Source organism: Macrobrachium rosenbergii, chromosome 10 (genome assembly GCF_040412425.1).
Source record: "Macrobrachium rosenbergii isolate ZJJX-2024 chromosome 10, ASM4041242v1, whole genome shotgun sequence".
Lineage (NCBI taxonomy): Eukaryota > Metazoa > Arthropoda > Malacostraca > Decapoda > Palaemonidae > Macrobrachium > Macrobrachium rosenbergii.
In genome coordinates, this window is record NC_089750.1 from 52,849,679 (window position 1) to 52,875,710 (window position 26,032).

Genomic DNA, 26,032 nt, shown 5'->3' on the forward strand with positions numbered 1-26,032 from the left:
CCAACTCCCTCAACTTTACCTTGCTTCAATTTTCATTTCTCGTTTAAGACCAAATCGTTCTGGCTAGCCCTGCGAGAATGGAAATGGGGCCTCGAACAAATGCATGAAGATTAACAATGATGATCGTCGGTGTACTTTACGTGTTGCACTGTAAGCATTAATAGTATTTGCAGGGTCCCTTCATGCCCTAGCTATACCCACATTCTGGTCTTTTACTTTACCTCCGTTCCCGCTTGCTTTTGCCAGTCTCGCTGTCCATTATCTCTAACGTCACTTCTTTGTGCAACTGCAGGGGATTTCTTCCAGTTCCACCTTTAGATCCTTGTACTTCAATTCCTTTAATTTTATGGGTCCCTTTCTCTTGCTGTTCAGCCACTCATACTCCCTCTTTTCACTGTATTAAACGCTGAATGGCCGGAAGTGGCCTTGATAGCCTAAATTCATGAATCACTTAATTATTATTATTATTATTATTATTATTATTATTATTATTATTATTATTATTATTATTATTCCTTTATACTAGCCGTTGCCCTTGCCCACATTCTGGTCAGTTCTCTCTTAAATCAGACTTGAGATCTGTTGCAAATTTTAGCAACAATTTCTTGATACACAGCAGGCTCATTATCCCTTCACTTTTTCCTTCCCAGGTTTCTACTTCATCTACTGGTTTCGATGGTTCCTGAGACTTTGCGAAGTATGGGTGGAGCAGCTGCTCTACCTCCCTCGGATGAACAACTTCGACACCTCGATGAGTTCGTATTACACTTGCGGCGTCGTGCCCACGCACTCCGAGCAGGAACTCGAGATGCCCAAGCCGCTTTTAACAGACAGAGTAAGTTCGTCCTGTTACATTCCTACTTGTAAAAACTGTTTTTGAGAAAATCTTTAATAGATGATGAAATTCAGTTTTCTCGTTTCGTTTTGGTCATCTTCTCATATTAGAACTTAAAGTATAATAATAATCAAGTTTTGAACTCCACCTTCCATACCTACCAGTAAAAGATAGTTTTTGATAAAAAACTACATTAAATAATGAAGTTCTTAATTTCCATTCTGTGTTTATCATTTCAAAACATATTTTAATATCGTATTACATTCCTATTGTAAAAGGTATTTTTAAAGAAAATATTCACTTTATTAAATTCAAGTAATTAATTCCATTAGATTATTAATTTATTTAAAAGTTTAAATCGTAATGCTTCAACTTGAAGTAAATATTTTTTGTTAGAAAATCTTGACAGTTAGTAAAACTGAAGCACTCTGTTCTGTTTCCTCAGCATTTCGTATTAAGATTTACATATTGATCTGCCTTTCATGTAAGAATACAAGTTTTGAATGACATTCTGATCTTAATTTCATATCGGTGAAAATATATTTTTAAACATCATTAATAATGATGCAGGTTTAAGGTTTCCTTAATCGTACTTAACATTGTTGTTTTTCGGGCCAAGGTCTCTCTCTCTCTCTCTCTCTCTCTCTCTCTTAACTATCAAAGTCGTTATCTATAAGCTTAAACACTTCTTTTGTACCTGGGCGTGGAACAGACGTGTTTAGCGTAAACACTCTTGGGAGAGTTATTTAGAATCTATTTGTTTATTAAAATGGTTCAAGGGTCATGTTGAAACTTAGGTAGCATTTAACATATCCCAAAAAACTTTGCGTAATCTTTTCATAGTTAAACTCTGTGTATATCCATATGTTTTTATGCATGACTTCTATGTGTGGCAAAGAGAGACGTTTTCCAGTAAGAATGCAGAAAAAGGTTCGAGCTTTGAGACGGTACTTAATACCACTAGGGTCGGGACTTGCCGTCTCGACCATGTCATGACGGCATAGTACGCAAGTAATCCATTGATACAGCTGAGTTTATAGTATATAATCAGACTGCATGATTTGAAGTATTACAGCTACGTTCCCTGTGTTGTACTTTTATTGAGGTGGATTATTTAGTAAGATTCAAAAGAATTAGTTTTTTTAATACACTAAGAATTGACACGAACACAGATTTCAAATTCCACGACTGGTGGTTAATCAGAACTACCAGTTGCTAAATCTGATTCATACGGGTGTGACAGTACAATAACTGAACAAGTTTCAACGACTCAGTGGTATTTAGAAACTCTCTCTCTCTCTCTCTCTCCGTAGCGTATTTCAAAACAAACTTAAAACTCCATGTTCTTTATGACTATGACGAGGAGAAATGAACCAAAAAAGACATAACTAGGTGAAAGAATAAGATAAAATTAGAAATAGTGTATATTTGGCTAGTGATAACCGTAGCTACGGCAAAAATACCAACGCAGTTTCAATTGCTGCCCTGTAAAAAATAGTGCTAGCTGGTTATTTTTAGATATCTGTTGCAGGATTGTGCGTAATTTATAAAGAACAAAACAAATAAGGTCACAAGTTATTTTGGGAATATCACATACAGACAGGAAATCATGTCTCGCCGAACGGGAATGCCTGAACTTTTCTTCTTTTCTGCTTCTTGTATATCCTGTTTATGTTTGGCTGTTGAACCCATGGTAGTATAATTTGTTATATTAGTTGTTGCTCTGTCTGTCTGTTTATCTATCTAACTATCTACAGTATCTGTCTTTCTCATTTTTATTTCGTAGAGGTTGGCAGTCGTCCGATGACGCGATTTCTTTCTGATCAATGACAGACTTTTATAACACCCCCCTCCCATTTCCATGTTTCTTCATTCCTGTAATTTTTCATCGTCCAGGAGGCGAGTCTGTCGCTTCCCTCGAATTAGGGCCTTGCGCTGTTTTATCTTTTGTTTCATCCACAACTAGGTTGGATAAAGATAATTTACCTTCATTCTTTTTTTTGTTTTTTCTCCTTTAAGCTAAAACAGATAAGGTTACTTAGATAAGTTTGGGAGCTTTTTTTGTGTGTGTACTTCTCTTAAACAATATAAATTGCTTATAGAGGTCTGTTACGTGTTGTTATCAAAAGCAGTGGCCAGTGCATGGTCACGTTTTGAATGTATAATGAAGAATATGAGTTGGGATCTTATATGTTTTAGTGTTTCTTGGGATAAAGGGCAACTGATTTCCGTTAGCCAAATCTCTATATCTGCATCTGCATAAACTCGCCCTCACTTGAACTAACATCTGTGATTATCCATTTCAAAGGTGCATTCATTTAATTGTTACTGAATTCGTAAATATGACCCTTGTTCTTTTCCCTTTCGCTGTGTTGTAGCATGAAGACTCGATGCAGTTCTTTGGAATGGACAAGGATGGGCGCGCCATCGTGGCCAAGGTAGAGAGGCTGACGCAGAGGAGGGCATCTTTGATTCTTGTGGTGGTCGACAGCAATGGGGATATTTATACCCTCCCCGGTGGGTGGTTTACTCTTACTGTCAGCCATGGCGTCTTGTTGGTGTGTTTATACCAGGATATATTACATCCTATGATTTATTTAAGGTTTAATAGTATTTAAGATTTAATACTTTGTACTCATGGGTATAATCACTTGTCAGCTTATTTATAGCGTTGAGCTATGTGATAACTGGTAACGGGGAGCGTGTTATTTTTACCAACTTTTGGTATATGATTAGTGAACTATGTATTTATTTATTTAATACTGCCATTAAGCCTAAGACGTAATATTTAACATATTTTTATTAACTCTAATACTGGTTTTTACGTTAGTTAGTATCCATAGAATTAGTGCTGTCTTACGTCGCGTTAGTTTTGACTCTCTTACACTTCTGCAGGACAGCCAGACACGAATTACGTCAACGTGAAGGACTCCGGGTGGAAAGCTGGCGGACTACTATTCGAATGCGTCGAGGCCATGAGATGCTGGAGACTCAAGTTCAACGGGCTCTTGAGGTCATTTTTCTATGATGATGATGAAAATTGGCAGCGATTCTTTTTAAAAATCCCCAAATATGAAGCAAAGTTGCAAAAAGTGGCGTTAGACTTGTAACATCCCAATTTTGGCAATGATTTTGCTTAAACAGCTCTTGGTGTAAAACGGTTATTGGTGAAGGGCATGAATTTTACGGCACTAAAGTTCGGTAGCGATTCTGCATGAACAAGCCCTATAAATTACACTTAGACTTTAACGCTCCCAGACTCTTTCATTGGTTTCACCTGAAATCATTGCAAGTGTCAAACTAGGCCATGTGGACTGGACGTAGACCTAACTGCCACTTTGTAGCCATGATGCTTATAATTTCATTGAAATAAAAATCTATACGGCAATGACATAGTTGCATTTCACTGGCGATATTAAAGTATGAGCGTAAATGAAATGTTCAACAGCTGTATTTGTAATACTTGCAACTTTATTTTATTTTTCAAGATTGTATTATTTCTGAGAGTGGTATTTCTTGTTTTCTTAGGCGAGGGGTACGCAAAGATTTTATAACTGAAGCTGAGAACGAAACTGACGAAGAGGAAATCATTCACGCCCGCCTGGATTTCCTTTGGCACTGCATGAGGGCGCCCGTCGACGTCTGGAGGGACTCCAGCCCCAGTCTACTTGCCCAAGCCCTGGCTAACCACTGGCGACCTACCAAAGCCTTGTTCTCGTTAGTGGAAAACATGTGAGTGAAGGAAATAATCATATAAGGATTCAAATTCATGTGTCAGTGAATTCAGCATTGATTTCTAATATCCTTAGCCCAGAATGTACTTCATAAAGAATTGCTGAAAGGTTTTAAATGCTTAAGTCTTGTAATACTGAGAATTTTTCGAGACTGAAGGTATATATATACATACATATATACATATATATACATACATATATATATATACATACATACATATATGTCATGCATACATATACATACATACACATACACATATCTATATGCATAAATACATACATACATACATCCATACTTGAATAAATAATTTGTTGTCAAAGTCAGATCATGTCTATCGAGGGCATACTTTCCTGTATTTTATTCTAACGTAGTTGTGGCAGTATTACTTAAGTTTTGATATTTATTGCCGACGTAATTTTTTAATAAAATGACATTAATGAAAAGCCACAAGGCATCAGCGGTCATGCATTTACCTTTAAAGCGCGCGTGTCGGATCGAACCTTTTTCAAAATTGCATCAGCCATGACATGTCAACAGTCAGTCATCCATGTATTTTGTTTACCCTGTCGGCAGGTCCTTAGAACGGGACGAATACGAGCAGTGGGGAGTATTACAGGGGGAGGTACGTCTCGGCGGCCTGCCTTCAGATGCTCCCCAAGAATGGTACCTGAGAGGATGCCGTCGGCACAGGTGAATCTCTCTCTCTCTCTCTCTCTCTCTCTCTCTCTCTCTCTCTCTCTCTCTCTCTCTCAAAGCATTGTAGAGTAACCCAGATGTTGATGTTTGTAGTTAGTTTTCGGTATCGAATATATATATATATATATATATATATATATATATATATATATATATATATATATATATATATATATATATATATATATATATATATATATATATATATATATATATATATATATATATATATATATATATATATATATATAATATGGATATACACATATATGCACATATATATATATATATATATATATATATATATATATATATATATATATATATATGTGTGTGTGTGTGTGTGTGTGTATGTATGTATGTATGTACGTGTGTGCGCGCGTGTGTATTCAAGAGAAGTTGGGATATGGCGACCCCATCCTGTGGGTAAGATCTATTGCTGGCATAAATGTATGGATGATCGGCATTTAGCCCTTAGTTCTTTAGTTGTTTGGTGATTTTTGCAAGTTTTACTAATGCTTTGTTTTCATTAAAAGCTTAGTCGCCCTTTTTTATCCGGGCTTGAGACGAGCTTGGGCGTGCAAATTTTTTGGTGGGAGAGTTGAAAGAGGATGCTTATAATATTGATGCTGTGCAGAGAGAACTAAGAAATACGAAGTGAAACTTTTGTGGACTTAAATGTACAGGGAAAAGTTTGAAAGCGAAAAGGAAGATCACATCGAAAGAAGTAAAAATGGACATATTTTAATAGAGGGTGGACTATATTGCGTGGGCATTGATACAAAGAGCAGAAAATGACAGAAAAATAAATATGAAATAAAAAAGATAATAGCTCGAGAGACTCTATACTACGTCTAGAGGCACGAGGAACAATAAGCGAGTTGGAACCATGATTATCGCAGACAAAGACGCAAGGAAGTAAACTTAAAGCATGTGCCTCTGACAGCGTCCCCGGGCTGCTTAGATCACTGGGCTCTTGCCACTGTCACAATAGCTACATGATGCTGAGCTGCGCCCTTTGACAATGCAGCAACTTTTTTTTATAGCAGTCATCATAAATAGGAAAAACTCCCTACAAAATGAGTCATGATAACAGTGACACGGAAGTTCAGTTTGTTTCAAGATAAAAAAATTATTATTTTGGCCAGAAATGACGATCAGAAATATACAGTCTATGTAAAAAGAAACATATACAGCAGGATTTTCCTTACCGAAAATTGCAAAGGTGTTAATAAATACAAAAACTGTTTTCATACTGAACACTTTGGTCATTGAACTTTATGCCATCCAGGAACAGAGTATTTGAGAGTAAAACGTTTGTCAGCGTCTCTGAGTGAAGGTAACAGAGTCATCAGTAAGTGAGCAGAGTTTTCAGGAGACAGTATCGATGATCAGGGATCACATGCCGATTTAAGTGCTGATTATACCACTCTAAGATGATTCATTGACCGATGAAATGAATAATGATCAGCATTACCCGAAACCCGTAAGTTCCGTTACCTGGGTGAAGAGGATATGCCACCTGATGAAGGTCAGATAATGATTGGGATTCACAGTGACTGGCGACATTCGTGATCAGAAATCAATTGGTTTACAGATTACAGATTATGCTGGTCCGCTGGTATAGGGGTTAGTGTCGTGGCATGCCACTCAGATGTCGCGGGTTCGCGTCTCCCCCAGGGCGATGAAAAATCACTGGCTCTTATCATGATCAGTTACTGCTGCAGTGTGGGGTTGAAACCAATATTCTTTGGGAGTTTGAATTTCAAGTCAATGGCCCGTGTGCTTGTTCCATGAGAATAGGTTTCATCTACTGAAATAACGATAATACGGGCAAAATCTTACTACTACTGTTAATATTGGTTCATTTTAAACGGAGACGACGAGAGCTGTCCAATTTAAAATTATTTTACTTAACTGGAAGGCTGTGCGATCTTTGTAGGAGAAAACATCTGAGTAACGTTTCCAACAAACACTTACTAAAAGGAATTTAGAAGTTGCAAAATATTAGTACAACATAAAAGATGTAAATGCGAAATAAGAAAAAGAATTTTAACTGTACAGCAACAATTTTTTTCCTTGTACAATGCATTGAAAAACTTCTGATTTTAATATAATGAAGTGAAATTTCCCTTTAACCATAGAGAAGAATTTAGTTTCTCAAAATTAATAAATGCAAGTATCCAGCATTAATGATACAAGAAATTTATCTCTGAAACATTCAAAAGAAAACGCTATAAAATCTACAGAAATTTAAGATTTCTCAAGAGGGCATAAAGAAAGACTTTTTTGTTTCCCGAGACCGAGACGGGAAGAGGTAATGGAGGTAAATTTATTTTAGGCTATGACAAACCTACCTCTTAAATATGAAGACCGTTCTACTTGTTGATTCTCGAGTTTGCAACTCAGCCACAAAATCGGTGACGCGTAGAAATCGGCCAAAGAAATGCTGTCGGCATTTCAGTCTAGAAGACTGAAACCATTAACACATGAATTGGCATCTTAATCTAATAAAGGAAGGAGCTCTGCGTTGCTATACTTATTATTCCAAAGAGTTTTTTCTCTCTTTTTTCCAGATGGGGTTTGACCAAAGCCATCGCCAATTTCCATCGTTCGATCGAAGTCTTCAGCTATTTTACGAATGGGGATGTTTGCTCTGTACAGGCGTGCTCCTATGGAACCAAAATGTCCCAGTAAGTACTTTCTAAACCATTATAACGGTTACTTCCAGATTCATCCTTTAATTGTTGAATTATGGATGAACCTCATGTGTGGAAAACTTTCCCAACGTTTTACCCACTTCATGCACTTGAACAGAAGACTCTTCATCAACATGACAACCCCCCTGTGACTGTTATCCACCTCCTATCTTTTATGCATTTTGGCTCTTTCGGTATATGGAGGCCCCTCCTTTTTAGTATCTCTTTCTCTCCATAAATCGAGCGTTTTATGAGTCCACTCTCCATAAATCGAGCGTTTTATGAGTCCACTCTCTCCCTTTTCACCAACCTGTCATCCTTCATTCTTACATGACTAAACCACTACTAAACACCCTTCAATCTCACTAACCTTTTTTACCACTTCTTCATATCTGCATTTCTCGCCCTTTCAGAACTCCTGGCACCATAAAACCACCCAACTAATTCATCTCAACAGCTTCAGGCTTTTTTCTTTCATGTTCATTCGTCATCCACGCTTCACTCCCATGAATGAGAATTAGTAGTCTTTTCATACATTCCCAACTTGCCTTCCATAATAAGTGCGAGAGTCTATCAGTCTTTTCAACGCACAAGCTACCTTCCTTGTTTCAACTGTTCTGTGGCTCAGCCTGCCTCTCTCGTTCTACATCATCGATTATGCTTCGCAATACGTATATGATGATCAGCTGTTTCCATTCTCCTCCAACTCCCTGGTTTCTTTGCATGCTCTTAGCCTTGTTTTTCTCACGATTGTTCTCAACTATCTTCTCTTGCAAATTTTAAACTTCCACTAGTTTCTGCAATTTCTCTTCGCTACTCCAGTTAATATTGTTTCATCCTCCAACATCTACCATTATGCACTCCATTCGTGAAGCATATTCTTAATCCAGAACTTTGTATCTATGTCTGATTTCCTCCCTTTGGCTTCTCACATCACTTCATCCATAAAGGTGTTAAACAGCCATGGATATTATACACCCTCGTGCCAGACCCACTTTTATACCAAATCAACTACTCTCCTGTCTAGATATTTTAACCTCTCATCATATCTTCTGTGCCGTACATCCTCAGCTGGACATTGCCTCTATAAGTTCTATCATAAACGTCTACTAGTTCCGTGTAAGCTAAGCATAGCTTTTCCCTTTACTTCAGTATATATATATATATATATATATATATATATATATATATATATATATATATATATATATATATATATATATATATATATACACAGTATATATTTATATATATATATATACATGTGTGTATGTGTGTTAGTTTTGTCACTAATTCGCACGTGACTTTTTTATACTCTCAAATATTAAGCCAGGAATTTATTTAGCCTGAGAATAACTTACACCTAAGGGGAAATTTACGTGCTAAGTGCATCTTTCCCATCTTATGGGAATGATAAAGAATGACAGTGACTTATCCATTCATATTTTAAAAGAGATTTAAAATGCTGTTAACTCGGATGTGCATATTTCTGTCGAATAAATGTTCTATACTTAGAAAGAAATCAATCCATCACCTTGAGAGCTAAGTGCTAAGTCTGTAACATGTGGCTGTTTAAGTTGGTTTTGTCACTAATTAACACGTGACTTTTTAATACTTTCAAATGTTAAGCTTCAAATACCCCTCAAGATTAAATTCGCTTTATCTTGGGACCAACTTATGTCCAGTAACACATCTCACCATTGTATCCACAAACTTACTCTTCCGTCATCTCTGTAATAACACCTAATCTAAACACATTCGTTCCCTCACAGTTTGCCCTTACCCCATTATTCTTGCAAAATATCCTCCTTTGAAAACTATGTATTTCCAACGCCCAGCTCCCTTTTAGAACACATAGCCACAAGATTCTCTCAGTCCTCATTCACTCCAGGAACTCGACACCTACCGCTAATGTCATAATTTCTTTGTAACTTACAATTGCATTTAAATCTCGTAGCATAACCATCCTTCATGATTCTCCAAACTCTGCCAAGCAATTCAGATTCTCCCTGACAACACTCTTCCACTTCCATTCATGTATGTATTCATGGACCACATACACTCTGAATAACAACTCTTTTATCCAGTAACAATCTTACTCAGACAATTGTCAAACAAGAAAATCTTTATACTACAAGCGCTACTTTTTCCTTAGTCCTGCATCTCTCATTCACACGAGACTCCCTTTTGTCTCTTCCAGTATGTGTAATTTTTAATGACGATGTATTTATGTCTGCATATATTTACATACGTGTACACAGGATATACACATATATATCATGTCTAAAAATGTGTAAATATATATGGACATACACACACAATATATATGTATATATATATATATATATATATATATATATATATATATATATATATATATATATATATATGTGTGTGTGTGTGTGTGTGTGTGTGTGTGTGTATATATGTATATATACACATAGTATATATGTATATATACACATAGAGAGAGAGAGAGAGAGAGAGAGAGAGAGCTGCGTTACTCGCAAACACGCATATGTATATGCAACTACTTCGGTTACTACAAATTTTGTGAAATTTGTTTAATATCAAACGAAAAACATACACCCTACTTTAACTCATTTTCATACCTAACCAAAAGAAATTCAAATGAGTTGCGGTATATATGTATATATATCGTAACTCATTTGAATTTCTTTTGGTTAGATATGAAAATGAGTTAAAGTAGGGTGTATGTTTTTCGTTTGATATTAAACAGATTTCACAATATTTGTAGTAACCGAAGTAATTGTAGGTAACTAGGTGGCTTGAAACGGAATTATTCACGTAAACATATCGAACAAGTTATCTTTGTCCATCAAGAGTTACGTAAGACTCTATCACTGATGTAATATTGGATCCTTATCATTTTTATATCTTTTTATGAGAAATATTTCTGTATGAGAAATATTTTTGTTGTTCTTCGTTACCGGCTGTGACGATGGCATCAATCGTTAATTTTTTTTTTTTTTTTTTTTTTAGCAGAGCTTCTGTTACTAACCAATGGAAAATCTTGATTCGTTTGTCCCTAACGTATTCGTTAAGCTTTACTTTCATCACTTTTAAAGATAGGAGTAGGGAAACGCGGGAACAGGTAGAGAATGCGAAAGCTTTACGTTAGCGGGAAGAAACAAATCAACGGAACCGTGAATTCACTGCTTTGACGATTAGCTCTAATTGTGATAATATCGGTTCGTCTTTTTCCTTTTTAATCAGAGTTACATTGTAATTACGTGAATAAATCGCCTTGGAAAAATTATTGTATTTAAAGTTGCTGCCAAAATTTTTTTTTTTTTTTGTCTAAACCCCATGTGAATGGTAAGATATACTTTGGCTTCAACCTGACCTCATTCACTCACTCCGTTGTTTCTTCAAGTAGTCCCACGGTGATCCATTTCCGCTTTCATCAGACTGCTCAGGTCTGTTGATGGTTTCAGGAAAGCATGATTTTCTTTAACAAGTTAAGGGCATCAACCCTGCGTTTAACCATATATTTTATCCGTTTTTCCCTCTTTTCGGATATTGCTTTCATGTTCTTTTCTAAATATTGAGTAGAAGCAGACGTATTCTAACCGGGGATCTTGCCATTACCTCTTCTTTAGATCTTCATTCTCTTCGGGGTCAGTAACCTTAGTATTTGTGACGCCAGAAAAAAAACAAATAATTAATTAATTCTTTCTTTTGGTTTTCGTTGCAAGATGTCCTCATTGTCTGATATCTACATGTACTATTTTGACTGACTGTGAGTTTTCCTATGCCTCATAAGTAGCCATGTACGCATGGCAAACTACCTCGTCCTAGGTTCATTTTGCGGCGTCCAGCAGTCCCCATATTTCTCATTTCGGCGTATGTCATTTTATCATCAGTTTATTCTCAAAATCAGTCCCTTTGCCTCCGTCTCTTGATAGGTTATATCGAACTTTTTCTCTTTATTTCACCCATTTTTATAATCTCCCCTGCTTGAGGTGGCGAGGCTGGAGTCCCACGCTTTTGACGTCGCCTTTTTCCTTTGGTTTTTTCATGGCTATATTAGCATCTCCCTCAGGGAAGACTGCTCTGATACTTAATAGGACTATTATTATTATTATTATTATTATTATTATTATTATTATTATTATTATTATTATTATTATTATTATTATTATTATTATTATCTGTTGTAGCAGCGTTATTTTTGGTGGTGGTGGTATTAGTGGTTTGAAGAAAATCTAAGTATCTGCCTTCTTCAAACAGTTACCAGTTGGGCTACATGCAGAAAGCAAAAGGGACGTACCACCCCATTACGTCCACAAACCTGAACCTCCCAAGTGTCGCTGAAGATGGTGTTCTACCTCACGACCTTCTAGTCAAATTCAGTGGTAAGACATCCTTAGAGCTTTAATGAAGAGAAAACAGAAAAAAAATGAATCTTGCTTTATGAACTGAATGAGAGAAACAGACAGACACTGATTTTAGCAACGTTATCTTTGGTTGTGTTTGATCACGTAACGTTTTATTTGACTGTGACATTTGATGTTATTTGAATGAATTTGCAACATTGTATTTTTGTCAATCTTTATCCATGACTTTCCCATTCGAAACTGTTTGAACTTCATAAATATGTTTCATTTCACCTATTTCAAACTTGGATATCACACTGTAAATAAAATATTTAAAAAAGAGTTTATGACTTGGCCAAAAGGAATCAAATATATTAGAAAGACGCCCTGTGATATATCAGGTCGTCTTGATACACTGTTTTTTTTTTTTTTCAGCTGGTGGCAAAGATTATGACCTCTGGCACAATCTAGGTCAGGGTGTTACCTTGCATACGGGGGATCCTTGGTCCTTGACCCATAAGATTAACTTCAACTCTGTCGCTGTAACTCATACCCATGGGTGGGGCATCACCATATTCTCAGACAGGTGAGTGATTGGGGCAAAAGTAGCGAAGATATCCCAGTTGCATGAATTATTATTAACTATTTTGTGAGTTTGAATTTATTACTTTGGTTACATGTTAGTCGTACGATAGTCACAAAATATTTTTCTTTAATTTGAACCATAATGCCTCTATTTAAAGAAAACATCACCTGATAAGACTATGGTTGGTCTTTTGGGTATAAATGAATTAGAAGAATGAAACCTGAATGATATTGCATATTTTTATTAATTACCAACTAGCTCTTGATACATTGCGTGATGCACAGTAGAAATTTATTTAAACTAAAATAGTGTTCTGCAAAGATTTATGTCATGCCTCTGCATATGTATACGTAAATATCCATTTAGGGTGAGTCTTGACTCAGGATACAGTCTCTAAGGCAAAGGGAAAAATAACATTATACTACGGTTTATTATGCCAACGATTCACGACAGCTGCTATCGTCGAATTTTCAAGGCTGTAATGATTTTAAAACCATCTTACGAAATATCACAATAAAACATGGATGGATGCCTAGAATATATATTTATGTATGATTCGACTTTCTGATGTGATTTTTATTAAGATGGTTTTTAAATAGACGCAGCCTTGAAAATGCGACGATAGCAGCTGTCGTGAAATACTACTTAAACAGGAGCATGAATGTTTATATATGGCGTTTGCTTCATTGTGCAGATTCAACGATTTGTGTCCAGTGCCAGAAAGAGAGTGCCTGCCCCCTTTGATAGAGCCTCAGTTGGAGGTGGATGAAACGGGTCCCTATGTTGTGAACATATCTGATTACCTGTGCCGTGCTACCTGTCTCACTGGTGGCAAGGGTGCTTCTCTGGGCCAACTGTCATTGCTCAAGGACATGTCCTACCATCCTGTGAGTTCAGTTTTCTTATTTTTAGGAACGCCATGAAGATTTTTGTTTAAATCGTTTTTGATAGTTCCTCAAGTTGGAAGGTGGTTTATGTTTTCTTATTTTAATTTTATGTTTACGTGAGGTGTTGATTTCTACCTTCTGAGTTTTCCATAAAACAAACTAAGTTTCTTAGGCTGTCACTATTTACCTTATTTTACTATTATTGTTTTTGTTATCGTGACACCTCTTTCCATTCCTGAACCGGCAGTTTGAGGTTCCTGACGGGATTGTGGTGACGGACAGCGCGTGGAAGAGGCAACTTCGTAGGCACTCGGAACTTCAGCAGGGTGTCAGAGTTCTAGAACAGGCTGTTGGATCCTCTATTCAGCAACAGATAAAAGACGCATGTAACAGGTAATCATTTTAACTGATATTGCATGATGGTTTAGTCAACCGCAGGGAAAATGTCTGGATAAATCTCAAACCTATGAAAATACGGTTTCGTAGCGCTGCTGGTAAAATCTTTCATGTTTTTACTTTTGCTCCGACGTATATTATGTTTCTCTCTAACCTCAATGTAGTTTCAAAACTTTTGACATTTATTTTATTAAGACAATTTCCTTTGGTTCTGTGCTTTACTTTCTAGTTTTTGTCTTCTGCTCCTTTTTTTCTGTAATAGGTCTTGGTTTGTGAATCTCATTTTTTGTGAACTTCAGTTAATTCAATTTTGTTCTTTGCCCATCCAGTTTGTTACTGAAATTCTCAAGTTCTTGGCTTGCTGCTGCTCCATAGTTTACTTGCTACTCGTTAGTTTATGAAGCTCTTGTTATTTTCTCTCATGAATATTGCATTTGATCCTTTTTTAGTATTTAGTGTTGTGTATAGTGTACAGATACATTTGTACGTTCTTCCTTAGCTTAGGAATCTCATGATTTTTGCTGTTATTTAGGAATCTCTTGTGTATAGCGCCCTCCTTAGTTTATGTTTCGCTCTAAAAAGTTTGAGTTTCTTGTTTGTGACTCTCCTTAGATTATGCTTCTGTGATATTCATGTAACTCGTGTTTGTAACCCTATCCTTAGTTTGCGTGTTTTTCTTATGTTCATGAACCTTTCTCCTTTGTGACCCCTCTCTGTAGTTTACTTGCTATTTTGTCACACATCCTTTCTTACATTTTCGTGCCAACTGATGATCCTACACTTTTCTAGTACGACTCAGTAATGTTTGAACTTCGCTGTTACTCTTGATTTTTTCCCCCTTAGTTTACCCACTCTTTGATTCATGTTTCCCTTTGCTTATGGACAAATCCTAAATTTGCATATGTTTTTTATTTTTGATCCTATCTTGATTAAGGATTTTTGATTTACGAACTTCTGATTTGTTTGAATAGAAGCACACCTTTACATTAAATAATTTTTTTTTATACCTGTCTCCATCATGTTTACTGATAGCATTTTGAGAGTTTTTTCCTTATGAAGTATTGCGTATGATTGTATATAATATTTTTCCAGTTCATTATGTGGCTGTAATCTTTCAATATAGCAAATCTTATTCAGAAAGTAGTGTACAAGAGGCATTCCCAACTTTTACTCAGTATCTACATTTCATTTTGTGATTCATATGGTAATCTTTTTCAAGAATTCGTTTTGACAACGCTTATTTTTTATTTCTACATTTACCCACTAAATGATCTCTTCGACAGGGCCGTTGAACTATTCAAGAACACCCCTGTTTGCTCAGAAGTACAAGAGGCTTTGAAAAATTCGTTGGAGGACGAGTTTGAAGAAGGATTGAAAGGGCGTAGGTAAAAAACTTGACAGAATGTTCCTTCGCGAGAGTTATTATTAGAAAAGAACATTAATACTATGATTCATTTTTCAAGTTTACTTGACTGCTTTAGAAAAAGAGTTACTGCTTTAGCATATCCTATTTTGAAATTAATTAGAGAACAATTATTGCTTATCTGGTCGAATATCTTTAACAGAAGTAAAGATTTTGTCTCAAGTGACTTTTCCGATGACCTTGGTTTCAGGTTTGCCGTGAGGTCCTCGGGATGCTCAGAGGATAGCGATGAGACCTCAGCCGCAGGTCAGAATGAAACCTTTCTGGGTGTGGAAGGCCTCGATAACATCCTGAAGGCGATTGCTAAGTGTTGGGCTTCGCAGTTTACTTTCCAGAGCGTCGAATATCGAAGGTTAGCTCTCACTGGTGCCTGTATCTTTTCGACGAATACCCCTAGTTGAAGACTGACTGTTATTGACCAAATGGCAAGATTTTCACGTAAAGATTTTCATCTGCTTGGACTGTTTTGACCTTTTCAAGATATTTGAGAGTCAATATCCTTACTCTTCGGAGCTTCCCACCCCGCCCGCCCCTTAAGAAAAAGAAACATTGTACTGTTTTAGGACTAAATCTTACTTCTATTTTGTTTAAATGTTCTCTTACAAAATACTGTGACATCATTACGTTGTTTTTTATTGTCGTTGGATGAACAGCTACTCCTGTTCTTGTAGCTACAATAAATTTTCGCTATCATACTATTACTGATAGCTTTATATGCTACTTTTTCTTCATATCCCATCTTATAGGTTGCTGGGGAAGCAATTTTTCCGCGCTACAGTTCATCTAGAGTATGGACAGTCATGTGTTCTAGCTAAATGAAACTATTGTAGCCAAAATGTAGTACAGTTGAGCGTTTTGTTTACTTACAGGCAAAGAGGACAGGCAGTGAACGGCGGGATGGGCGTGGTAGTTCAGGAGATGGTCCCAGCCGACGTTGCGGGCGTCATTTTCACGGTAGACCCCGTGACAGGAAACCCGGCCAACGTCACCATCACAGCCAACTATGGTCTCGGTGAAGTAGGTCAACCAGGAGTTTGTTGTATCATACCTGCCCCTCTGCTTTTAGCCTTTTGCTTTACCTTCATTCAGTTCCTCATTGGGAGGGTGGGTTCCGTTCTCAGCTAGCACTCTGCTGGCCCCGCGTTCGAATCTCCGACCGGCCAATGAAGAATAAGAGGAATTTATTTCTGGTGATAGAAATTAATTTCTCGCTATAATGTGGTTCGGATTCCACAGTAAGCTGTAGGTCCCGTTGCTAGGTAACCAATTGGTTCTTAGCCACGTAAAATAATAAGTCTAATCCTTCGGGCCAGCCCTCTCTAGGAGAGCTGTTAATCAGCTCAATGGTCTGGTAAAACTAAGGTATACTTAACTTTTTACTTTCATTCTTTCAGTCTTACTAATCAGCACCTGTAACTGCTACGTATCATTACAAATGTGGGGTTTTGATCCTTGTATTTCATTTCCCTTCTTTTCAGGATCCCTCTGTCTTGATGTCCTACCACTCCACCTCCTTCTTTTCACTGTAATAAGCGCTGAATGGCCGGAAGTGCCCCTAGGCTTTGCTTGACAGCCTAAACTTCATAAATCAAATCAAATCATCCTAGAAAAATTTTCATGAACTTCAACTGGGCCTTTTTTTTATATTTGCGTGGTTCATGTAAAATTAAGTTTAAAACTAAAGCAATAATTGGTAACATTGCGTTACCAGTTGTCACAGTGAGACTATATATATATATATATATATATATATATATATATATATATATATATATATATATATATATATATATATATATATATATATATATATATATATATATATATATATATACTGTATAAATATACATACACACATATATATACATGAAAATATATATATATATATATACTGTATAAATATACATACACACATATATACATGAAAATATATATATATATGTATCTTCTTTTAACGTACTTTTTTCCCATTTGTATGGGGTAAGCACGATGCCTTCTTTTTGAAGGACTTTGATTCGGTTGCCCTACCTGTAATTGCTTAGACCCCGGTAGTGTATGTACATGTATTATACCAGACACCAGCGCCTGTATATATATGTATGCATATATTTATGTATGAAGAAGTGGCTGATAAATTGTGTTCACCTTGGTAGCACACGGTTGGATAAAGTGTTGTGATCGACAGTTTCTAGTACTGGTTTGAAACGTATTTGAAACAACGATTTCTTCATTCATTTCATGTCTGGATTTCAAGGTTTTCAGTAGAAGACGCTTCCAATATTTATTTGAAATACAAGAAGTTGAAAGTTCATTGTATGCCTTATATATGTATGTATGTATGTATGTATATATTATATATATATATATATATATATATATATATATATATATATATATAATATATATATATATATATATATATATATATATATATATATATATATATATTTGTGTGTATATATATGTATACATATTTATACGTACGTATATTTTTGAAGATCAATTATACATATATATATATATAATATATATATATAGCCTATATATATATAATATATATTTATATATATATATATATATATATATATATATAAATTTTTCAAAAAGCTCATCTGCAAGAATTTCTGTTATTGCATAATTGTTATAGTTACATATTCTTGTTTTTTCATCTTGAATTATTTTCTAACAATGCCAGATATATAGATTAACATGCTTCCTGAAATTTTGATTAGTTGCCTAGTTTTATTAATACTCTGTAAGTATACAGATGGAAATTCCTTTATTTCTTCCTGCAGAGTGTAGTGTCTGCCTCGTCTGACCCCGACACAGTAGTTGTCCACAGAACATGGAGGGACGATCTCTCTGTTGCAGCAACCACGAGAGGCGAGAAGAAGACCAAGTGTGTCGTGAATGGTAAGCAAGGCTGTCCTTTCATTTTTATATAATGCTCCCACATCTCTCAAAAGATTTTCATTTTGTCTGCAAACAACTTAAACTTGTAAGTAAACAGTTCATCGTTTTCCATATTTTATAATCTGTTACTTGCACCTCAATTTAACAGACCTTACCTTAGCAGATTTTGTTGCTCAAAAGACTCGTCCGAGTCTGATAAAACTAATAAAAATATTTTGTACTTACCGGAGAAATCTGGTAAGTACCAGAGGGTTATCGGATGTTGGACCGAGCACAATATCTATAAAATTCGCTGAATTTTTAAAACAGAATTTGGGTAATAAAGCCAAAAAGTTTGGTTGCAGTGGCCCCATTTCATTTCGATCATTTTTACATAGGGCTGCAGAAAAATATGGGAAACATACAGAAACTTCTGCTGTGTCCATTTCCCCTAACTTGAAATAGGCCTTCATTTTGAACTCTTTAAGACTTGAGGACCTTCCTCTGTGCCTGTAGTGACGTCTCATTTGCCATTTGTTTGCCATGAAACCTGTCCGTTGATTTAAGCAAATAAAGACTGCATCCACTTTAACTGGAATATATCCCCTATTAAACTCGGAAATTGTACGGGGAAAGATTGTACTAAAAACAAGACCGGGTCTCCGTTAGTTAAACGGCTGAAAGAAATTAACCAACGGATTACCAACAGCTAATTCAGAAAAGCATTGCCTCTATACTCACTGTGGTTCTCTGTCTAGAGATAATGCTTTTCTTAGCAATGTTACCAAGTCATGATTGCCTGCGACATAATTATGTATTTCTTCTGTTCGAAACTTCATCCGTTGAAGAGTACAACCATAGCGAAGTCCCATCACCTTCTCGGAAACATTTCCAAACTCGTTGGAATCTATTGGGATATACATCAGAAATCTCAAATAGATATTCTGTTGCGATTTATGTTGGCAAAAACATTTTTTTTTTTTTGCCTCTTCATTATGTTGCAGTATGTGCTTGCAAAAACTCAGTTATTCGATTTCTCCACTCCTTCAGAAATTGGAGGGACGACGGAAGTACCTGTAGAGGAGAGAGACAGAGAACAGGTGTGTCTTTCGAATGAAAATGCTCTCCGTCTCGCCGAAATCGCTCTCTATTTGCAAGAAGCTTACGGTTCCCCGAGAGACATCGAATTCGCTCTTGTCAAGGTACGTTGATTGGGAGTCTTTTGCGGTATCTATATTTATAGCTCTGAAAAAATTATGGTTTTCTCTTAGGTCTCATTATCAATGATTGCTCTTCCGTAATTTCATTCTTAATAGATTAATAAAAATTAACTGTGGAGTCACCTTATTGCACATTAGCTATTTCATTTTTACTTTGACAGGTTTCCATTTATCTTACTTTATTCTTGAAAGCTATTCACTTCTTTATTCCGTTTCTCCTTGCGTTTTTAACTCATGCCTCCAGTTTAACTGTATTTTCTCTTGACATTTGCCTTACGATTTATATTTATTACTAAGAATATTTTTCTCATGACTTACTTAACTATGCTTTTTGATATATTTATCTATATGTGTATACACATATATATAGCCCTATTTATATATATATATATATATATATATATATATATATATATATATATATATATATATATATATATACATATATATACATATATATATATATATATATATATATATATATATATATATATATATATATATATATATAATAGTATGACATGTGGAAAGACAGAAAGTGGTACGAAGGTTAGCATAAGGGAAAAGTTACACCTGAGTGGTTTGGTCTTGTGGAGAGAATGGAGGACACTATGTTGACAAAATCGTATAATCTGGAATAGTTCAGGAAAGAAAAGGAAAACCCAGAATTACCTCCTGGCATGTGTGTGTATATATATATAATATATATATATATATATATATATATATATATATATATATATATATATATATATATATATATATATATATAAAAGAGAGAGAGAGAGAGAGTGAGTGGTTTTCAGTGCAGGAGACACTTCTAGATCTTTCTCACCTTCCTCTTAACTGATCTAGATTATATAATTTTTGTCAGCATGTGTTCTCCATTTTCTCCATGTGACCAATCCACTCAGATTCATCTTTTCCCTGTATGGCAACCTTTGTACCAATTTCATGTTTCCATATTTCTCATCTTCCAATCCTTACATTAGATGCACTCTAGAAGTGGTATACATACATACACATACACACACACACACACATATATATGTATATATATATATATATATATATATATATATATATATATATATATATAATATATATATATATATATATATATATATATATATATATATATATATATATATATATATAATATATATATATATATATATATATATATATATATATATATATATATATATATATATATTGTCACGAAGTGATCAAGCACCTGGTTATTACACAAATAATAATACCAAAAAGTTACCTCACTTCGACCAGATACTTGAAACCTCATAACAAATATATTAAGACTGAATACTCTAAAGGTACAGTGATCCCATAAAACTTACTTATCACTTGAGAAAATCAACGTAACTTTATCAAGTTATGGGTGAGGTAACAATTAACAAGTTATAAACAGACTAGTGGAAAATGGGCATCACTTCAATAAACACTATAACTGTTTCTCTGGTTCTATTTTACCTAGATAAGTCTCAGGTGAACAAACAGATATATCACTTACCTTGTACACATTCATTAATTACTCTAATTACTGGTAGTCAAAAATGAAACGCTGTGCTTTTTAAAACTTTAAACAAACAGGTTTATTTCTAAGTTCAAACGTTATATGCAGAGTTCACAATCTCAAAAAGATTCACTATTAATTGATAACAGTGTAAGATTTAAGTATTTCTTGATCAAGTTTAATTCACAAAATTTTAATTTATTAAGAAAGCAATTTAGTTAAGTAAGATTCAAACCATTAACTATCACTCAGGTTTTAAACATATACCTGATTAATTACACTCAACACGAATGTTCACCAAAATATTACTGACTGGAATCCACATAAATACTTTCTGATATCTCAATAATTAGTATGCATTAACAAAATGCTAAGTAATCACCAGCATAAAACTTTGTAAACCACTAATTATAAAATTAGAGTAATATGATAGCACAGACATATAAGAATGAAATATGCAACAGCCACGTCTAAGACAAAAATATGTCTAAAGATTATATCAATCTTTCAAAAGATTACCTTTACTTTTTAAAAAAGGTTTAACCCACGTCTTTCTATGACTCTCTCCAAGACAACACTGCCAAGTCACAATGACATACACAATGATATATAATTAGTAGCAAAACACATTAGTACTCAAAATAAGAGATACTATTCATCTCTTATCAAAATAATAATTCTCTTTCACCTAGAACATCACTTTAACTCTTAACCATCACATTACCTTTCTTTAGGTGATACTCCATCATACACTTTACACAATGCTTGCACAACATAAACACTTTAGATCACCTTTTACAAAATGAACCCACTTCTTGGGTGAATTTAACAAAACTTTTACAAATATGAAAGCAATCAGTATAACACCCTTATACATGAATGGTATTTGAGAGAGAGAGAAAGAGATAGGACCTATTGCCAGCAGCCCCTGTTCCTGACTGAGTGACTCTGGATCAGCTCTGCACTTTTATCTTTAAACCCTCCCAGAATACATGATACATAAAGTGTACATACATTATACATACAGGTATACATATATGGTATACATACAGGGACTCTAAGGCTCAGAAGGAAATATGACAGAGCTCTTATCTCTATGATGGACATTTCCTGTTCAGGGTTAAGCAGAAAAAGGTATTTTGGACCAAATTCTTGGTCAGCTGTCAGCATGTCAACTTCAACTCTCTCTGTTCCTCATTCTCTCTTTCTCAGTTTACGAAAAAGAATAAGCACAGACACAGCTAATAACCATGGGTAGGCACACAAGATAAACGCATAAGAGGCAATTCGCCGCTAGCTGTCAAACTCGTCAGATAAGTCTAGAGGGCTCTTTGCCTTCCTCCAAACGCGACTTCCTTCACACCAAACACTTGTGTAAATATAGCGGGAAACGCTAAGCGATAAGAATCTACCCTCTCTCTCCACAACAGGCTAAGAATTCATTTTAATATACTAAACAAATGGAAAAACACATCAGAACATTTTAAGATTATATGATACACAATTTATCTGTGAGAGAAGACATTTTAAAATCGTATTATTACAACAAATGAGGAATCTGCAAGCAAAACATCAAAATTTTCACAGAGATACATATTGCACTTGTAGAATGATTTTATATTATAACACAAAAAATATATATATATATATATATATATATATATATATATATATATATATATATATATATATATATATATATATATATATATATATATATATATATATATATATATATATATATATATATATATATATATATATATATATATATATATATATATATATATATATATATATATATATATATATATATATTATATATATGTGTACAGTATGTGCATATGTGTTTCTGTGATCTGTATGCCTACATACAATGTATATTTAGTTATTGATTTACTTTTCCTGTTCTTTTTGTGGTCTTAGGATACTGTGTACCTTCTCCAAGCCCGTCCAGTCACCAATCTTGATACATGGACAGACTTTGAGTTGATCCATGAGCAAGATACCGGATTACTCACAGACCATGAACTGCTTACAAAAGCCAACGTAGGGTAAGTCAAGTGCAGTAAAGGCAATTGATATTTGCATGAAAGGGGAAAAGAGAAGTAATGTGTGAAGTAATTGTTGATTCAAATTACATTAGTTGAATATTAAGTAATAATATTCATAGGAATTCTTACTTTCCTTGAACAGAACATAGAGTTAGGCGATTTTTAATCTTCATATTTTAAGGAAACATACGCATTCAACATAATGTTCAAACCTGGATTGATTATCACATGTAAAACGGCAGGACTTCTTTTGAAAAATAAACTTTTAAATAGCTAACCTGTAAATGAGGAAGATAATGTTATGTATGTGTTACTTTTTATTTAAGACCGTGTTGAACGCGAATTTTTTCAAGACCTGTAATATGAGGAGAAAACTTTTCATGACCTCTTAAGGGATCATTGTTTCGAACAGGAAACTTTGTAAGACCTGTGAAATGACTATGCTTCTCTTTTAAACAAGAAGTGTTTTAAGACTTAGAAAGTGGCCATTCATTGATAAGACCGACCTGTACGTTGACCATTTATTTATTTTGACCAGGAAACTTTTTAATGGTTCTGAAATTGCCATTCTTGTGTGTTGAACAGGAAACTCTGAAGACCTTTAGAATGACCATGTATCTCTTTTGAACATGAAACGTTTTAGTACCAGTAAAATTACAGTGCTCAATTATTGACCCAGGAACTATTACCCAACATTTTACTTTCGTTTTTCTGAGCAGAGAAGTGCTGACCGGAGCCATTTCGCCTCTCACCTCCTCCGTCATGATTCCCTTCTTGGAGATTCCGTTCCAGCAGAACATTACCTTCGAATCGTTCACTTACGATCCTCACAACATCCGCCTTTGTCCCAAGATCGGCATGCACATATTTCTTAATATGCTCGAGGTTGGTTTATGGAAAGCGTTGATTCATCAGTTTGTGTGGATGTGTTTTGTGAGCATGAGTGTACTGTAGACAGCATTGCATATTATAAATGCGTGTGAAATGATGACTGGAATTATTGTTTTGTTACAGTACGATAGCATTGCTTTGTGTAAACAGGAAATTCTATGAAAGAACAAAACTACACTTACAGATCTTCAAAAAAATACATTTATTCAATTCATTAACTTTAAGATATAATTACTTCATTCTCATGTAACATCCACAGCTTTAAAGGCTTCTCCATGAAATCGGAAGCTTATAAGGTTCAAAAGTAGTCAAGTTTCTTTGTAGTCTAACTTGACGACTTACATAAATTCTGATGCATATCATACGCAAATGTTCATCAGCCATTCCCATTTTATGATGGTAGCAGTATTCATGTAAAATGTCTCATACAAAGACTTGTATAAAAAGAAACCTCTTAAACTCTTGATTCACTGTAGATGCAATAGGTTTACCTTCGATGATTCGAGTGCCCTTCAACCATGGCACTGAGAACAGATCAACATAATCAGCTTATAAATTTGAACAGTAAGCAATACAGTTGCTTATTCTAGCTTACCTTAACACTGCTGAGTCTCTTCGTCGTAGACGAAGAGACATTCATGAATTACTTTTGTAACGTCATTTAAGTTTTACTTTTTACCCTCAAAATTACATTCACAAGTATGCAAAAATTTGTTGAAATTCAGAGATCAAATTCAATGATTGCTTCTGAGTGGTTAAAGTTCAGAAGAAGGGAAAATTAAAATACTTTTATCTTACAACATCAACAACAAAAATGTGATATTTGGAAGGTGGTGCTGTTTGGAAATGGTGTTGCTGGTTTCTTCTTGGTTTGAGTAAAGAACAGGGCCTTGTCGACACGCAGTCCGTATTTGCAGTGATCATTGTCATGATATAACGGTGATATCATGAATCGAACAACAAGAATTTGGATGACCTTGTCATCTGCCTGTCGTTAGACCTGTAGGGAGAGAAAAGAAGAGGGGTGGAATCCTTCATTCTTTGAGGTTTCCTTAAATGACTAAATGCAGCTCTGACGGGCCTATAATGGGTTATACTGAGGGCATCGAGATGATACCCTGACTGCTATATCACTCAGTTAATCTAATGCTACTTGATAGATGTCCTTCCTAAACGACGGGGCTCTTCGTTACTCGTGCTTTCCCCCAAAATTGTTTATCTCGCAACAAATTGTAACTTATCTTGACACATGGCTTACAGTAACAATTTTGTATAAAAAAAGGATATACAGAATGAACGAAGAAGGGAATAATATGAAGGAATAGAAAAAAGATACAGTACACTTGGGACAATGTGTAATTTGGCTGTAATCAAGGTTTACATATTTATTGATTTTTATCTAAAACTTATCATTTAATGTGAGTGTGCACTTGAGTTTTTATATTTTATGCATGTCACTTCATAAAAAAATGACATTTTCATTAGTACAAAACCTGATGATTTGTGTGGCCGCCATTTTTTTTTTTTTTTTTTTTTTTTTAGAGTATATTCCTGTATTTCATTATTTTAGCTTTACCGTGGGTACCAGTTTACCTAATCAGTTAGTCTAGGAATTCAGGCATTTCTACTTACTCAAGTCGTCCTTTAAATAATCTTGTTGACAATAATCTTTGTGGTCATTTCATTTCCAAGAGATGACCATTTCAGTTGATGGTGTGCTTATTCTTCAGTTATTACCTACTTATTTACTTACTTAATTATTTCCTTAAGATAAATTAATTATTTAATGATTTACCTAAACTTGATTGATTATTTACTTATTTACTGTGCTATCTGCCAGACAT

General features: G+C 34.8%; 1 protein-coding gene across 2 annotated transcripts in view; it reads left to right on the forward strand.

Moving 5' to 3' along the window:
• Nucleotides 1–26,032, forward strand: part of LOC136842633 (rifampicin phosphotransferase-like) — a 487,544-nt gene that overhangs the window by 429,450 nt on the left and 32,062 nt on the right. For both annotated transcript variants that reach the window (XM_067110251.1, XM_067110250.1), the window contains 17 exons: nucleotides 651–835; nucleotides 3,214–3,352; nucleotides 3,731–3,848; nucleotides 4,364–4,567; nucleotides 5,144–5,260; nucleotides 7,843–7,959; nucleotides 12,220–12,344; nucleotides 12,741–12,891; nucleotides 13,586–13,778; nucleotides 14,026–14,171; nucleotides 15,458–15,559; nucleotides 15,788–15,949; nucleotides 16,467–16,614; nucleotides 18,393–18,510; nucleotides 19,540–19,691; nucleotides 23,170–23,297; nucleotides 24,017–24,182. In XM_067110251.1, coding sequence (XP_066966352.1) covers nucleotides 731–835; nucleotides 3,214–3,352; nucleotides 3,731–3,848; nucleotides 4,364–4,567; nucleotides 5,144–5,260; nucleotides 7,843–7,959; nucleotides 12,220–12,344; nucleotides 12,741–12,891; nucleotides 13,586–13,778; nucleotides 14,026–14,171; nucleotides 15,458–15,559; nucleotides 15,788–15,949; nucleotides 16,467–16,614; nucleotides 18,393–18,510; nucleotides 19,540–19,691; nucleotides 23,170–23,297; nucleotides 24,017–24,182 — 2,391 coding nt within the window. In that variant the 5' untranslated portion in view covers nucleotides 651–730. The remainder of the gene's footprint in view (nucleotides 1–650; nucleotides 836–3,213; nucleotides 3,353–3,730; nucleotides 3,849–4,363; nucleotides 4,568–5,143; nucleotides 5,261–7,842; nucleotides 7,960–12,219; nucleotides 12,345–12,740; nucleotides 12,892–13,585; nucleotides 13,779–14,025; nucleotides 14,172–15,457; nucleotides 15,560–15,787; nucleotides 15,950–16,466; nucleotides 16,615–18,392; nucleotides 18,511–19,539; nucleotides 19,692–23,169; nucleotides 23,298–24,016; nucleotides 24,183–26,032) is intronic.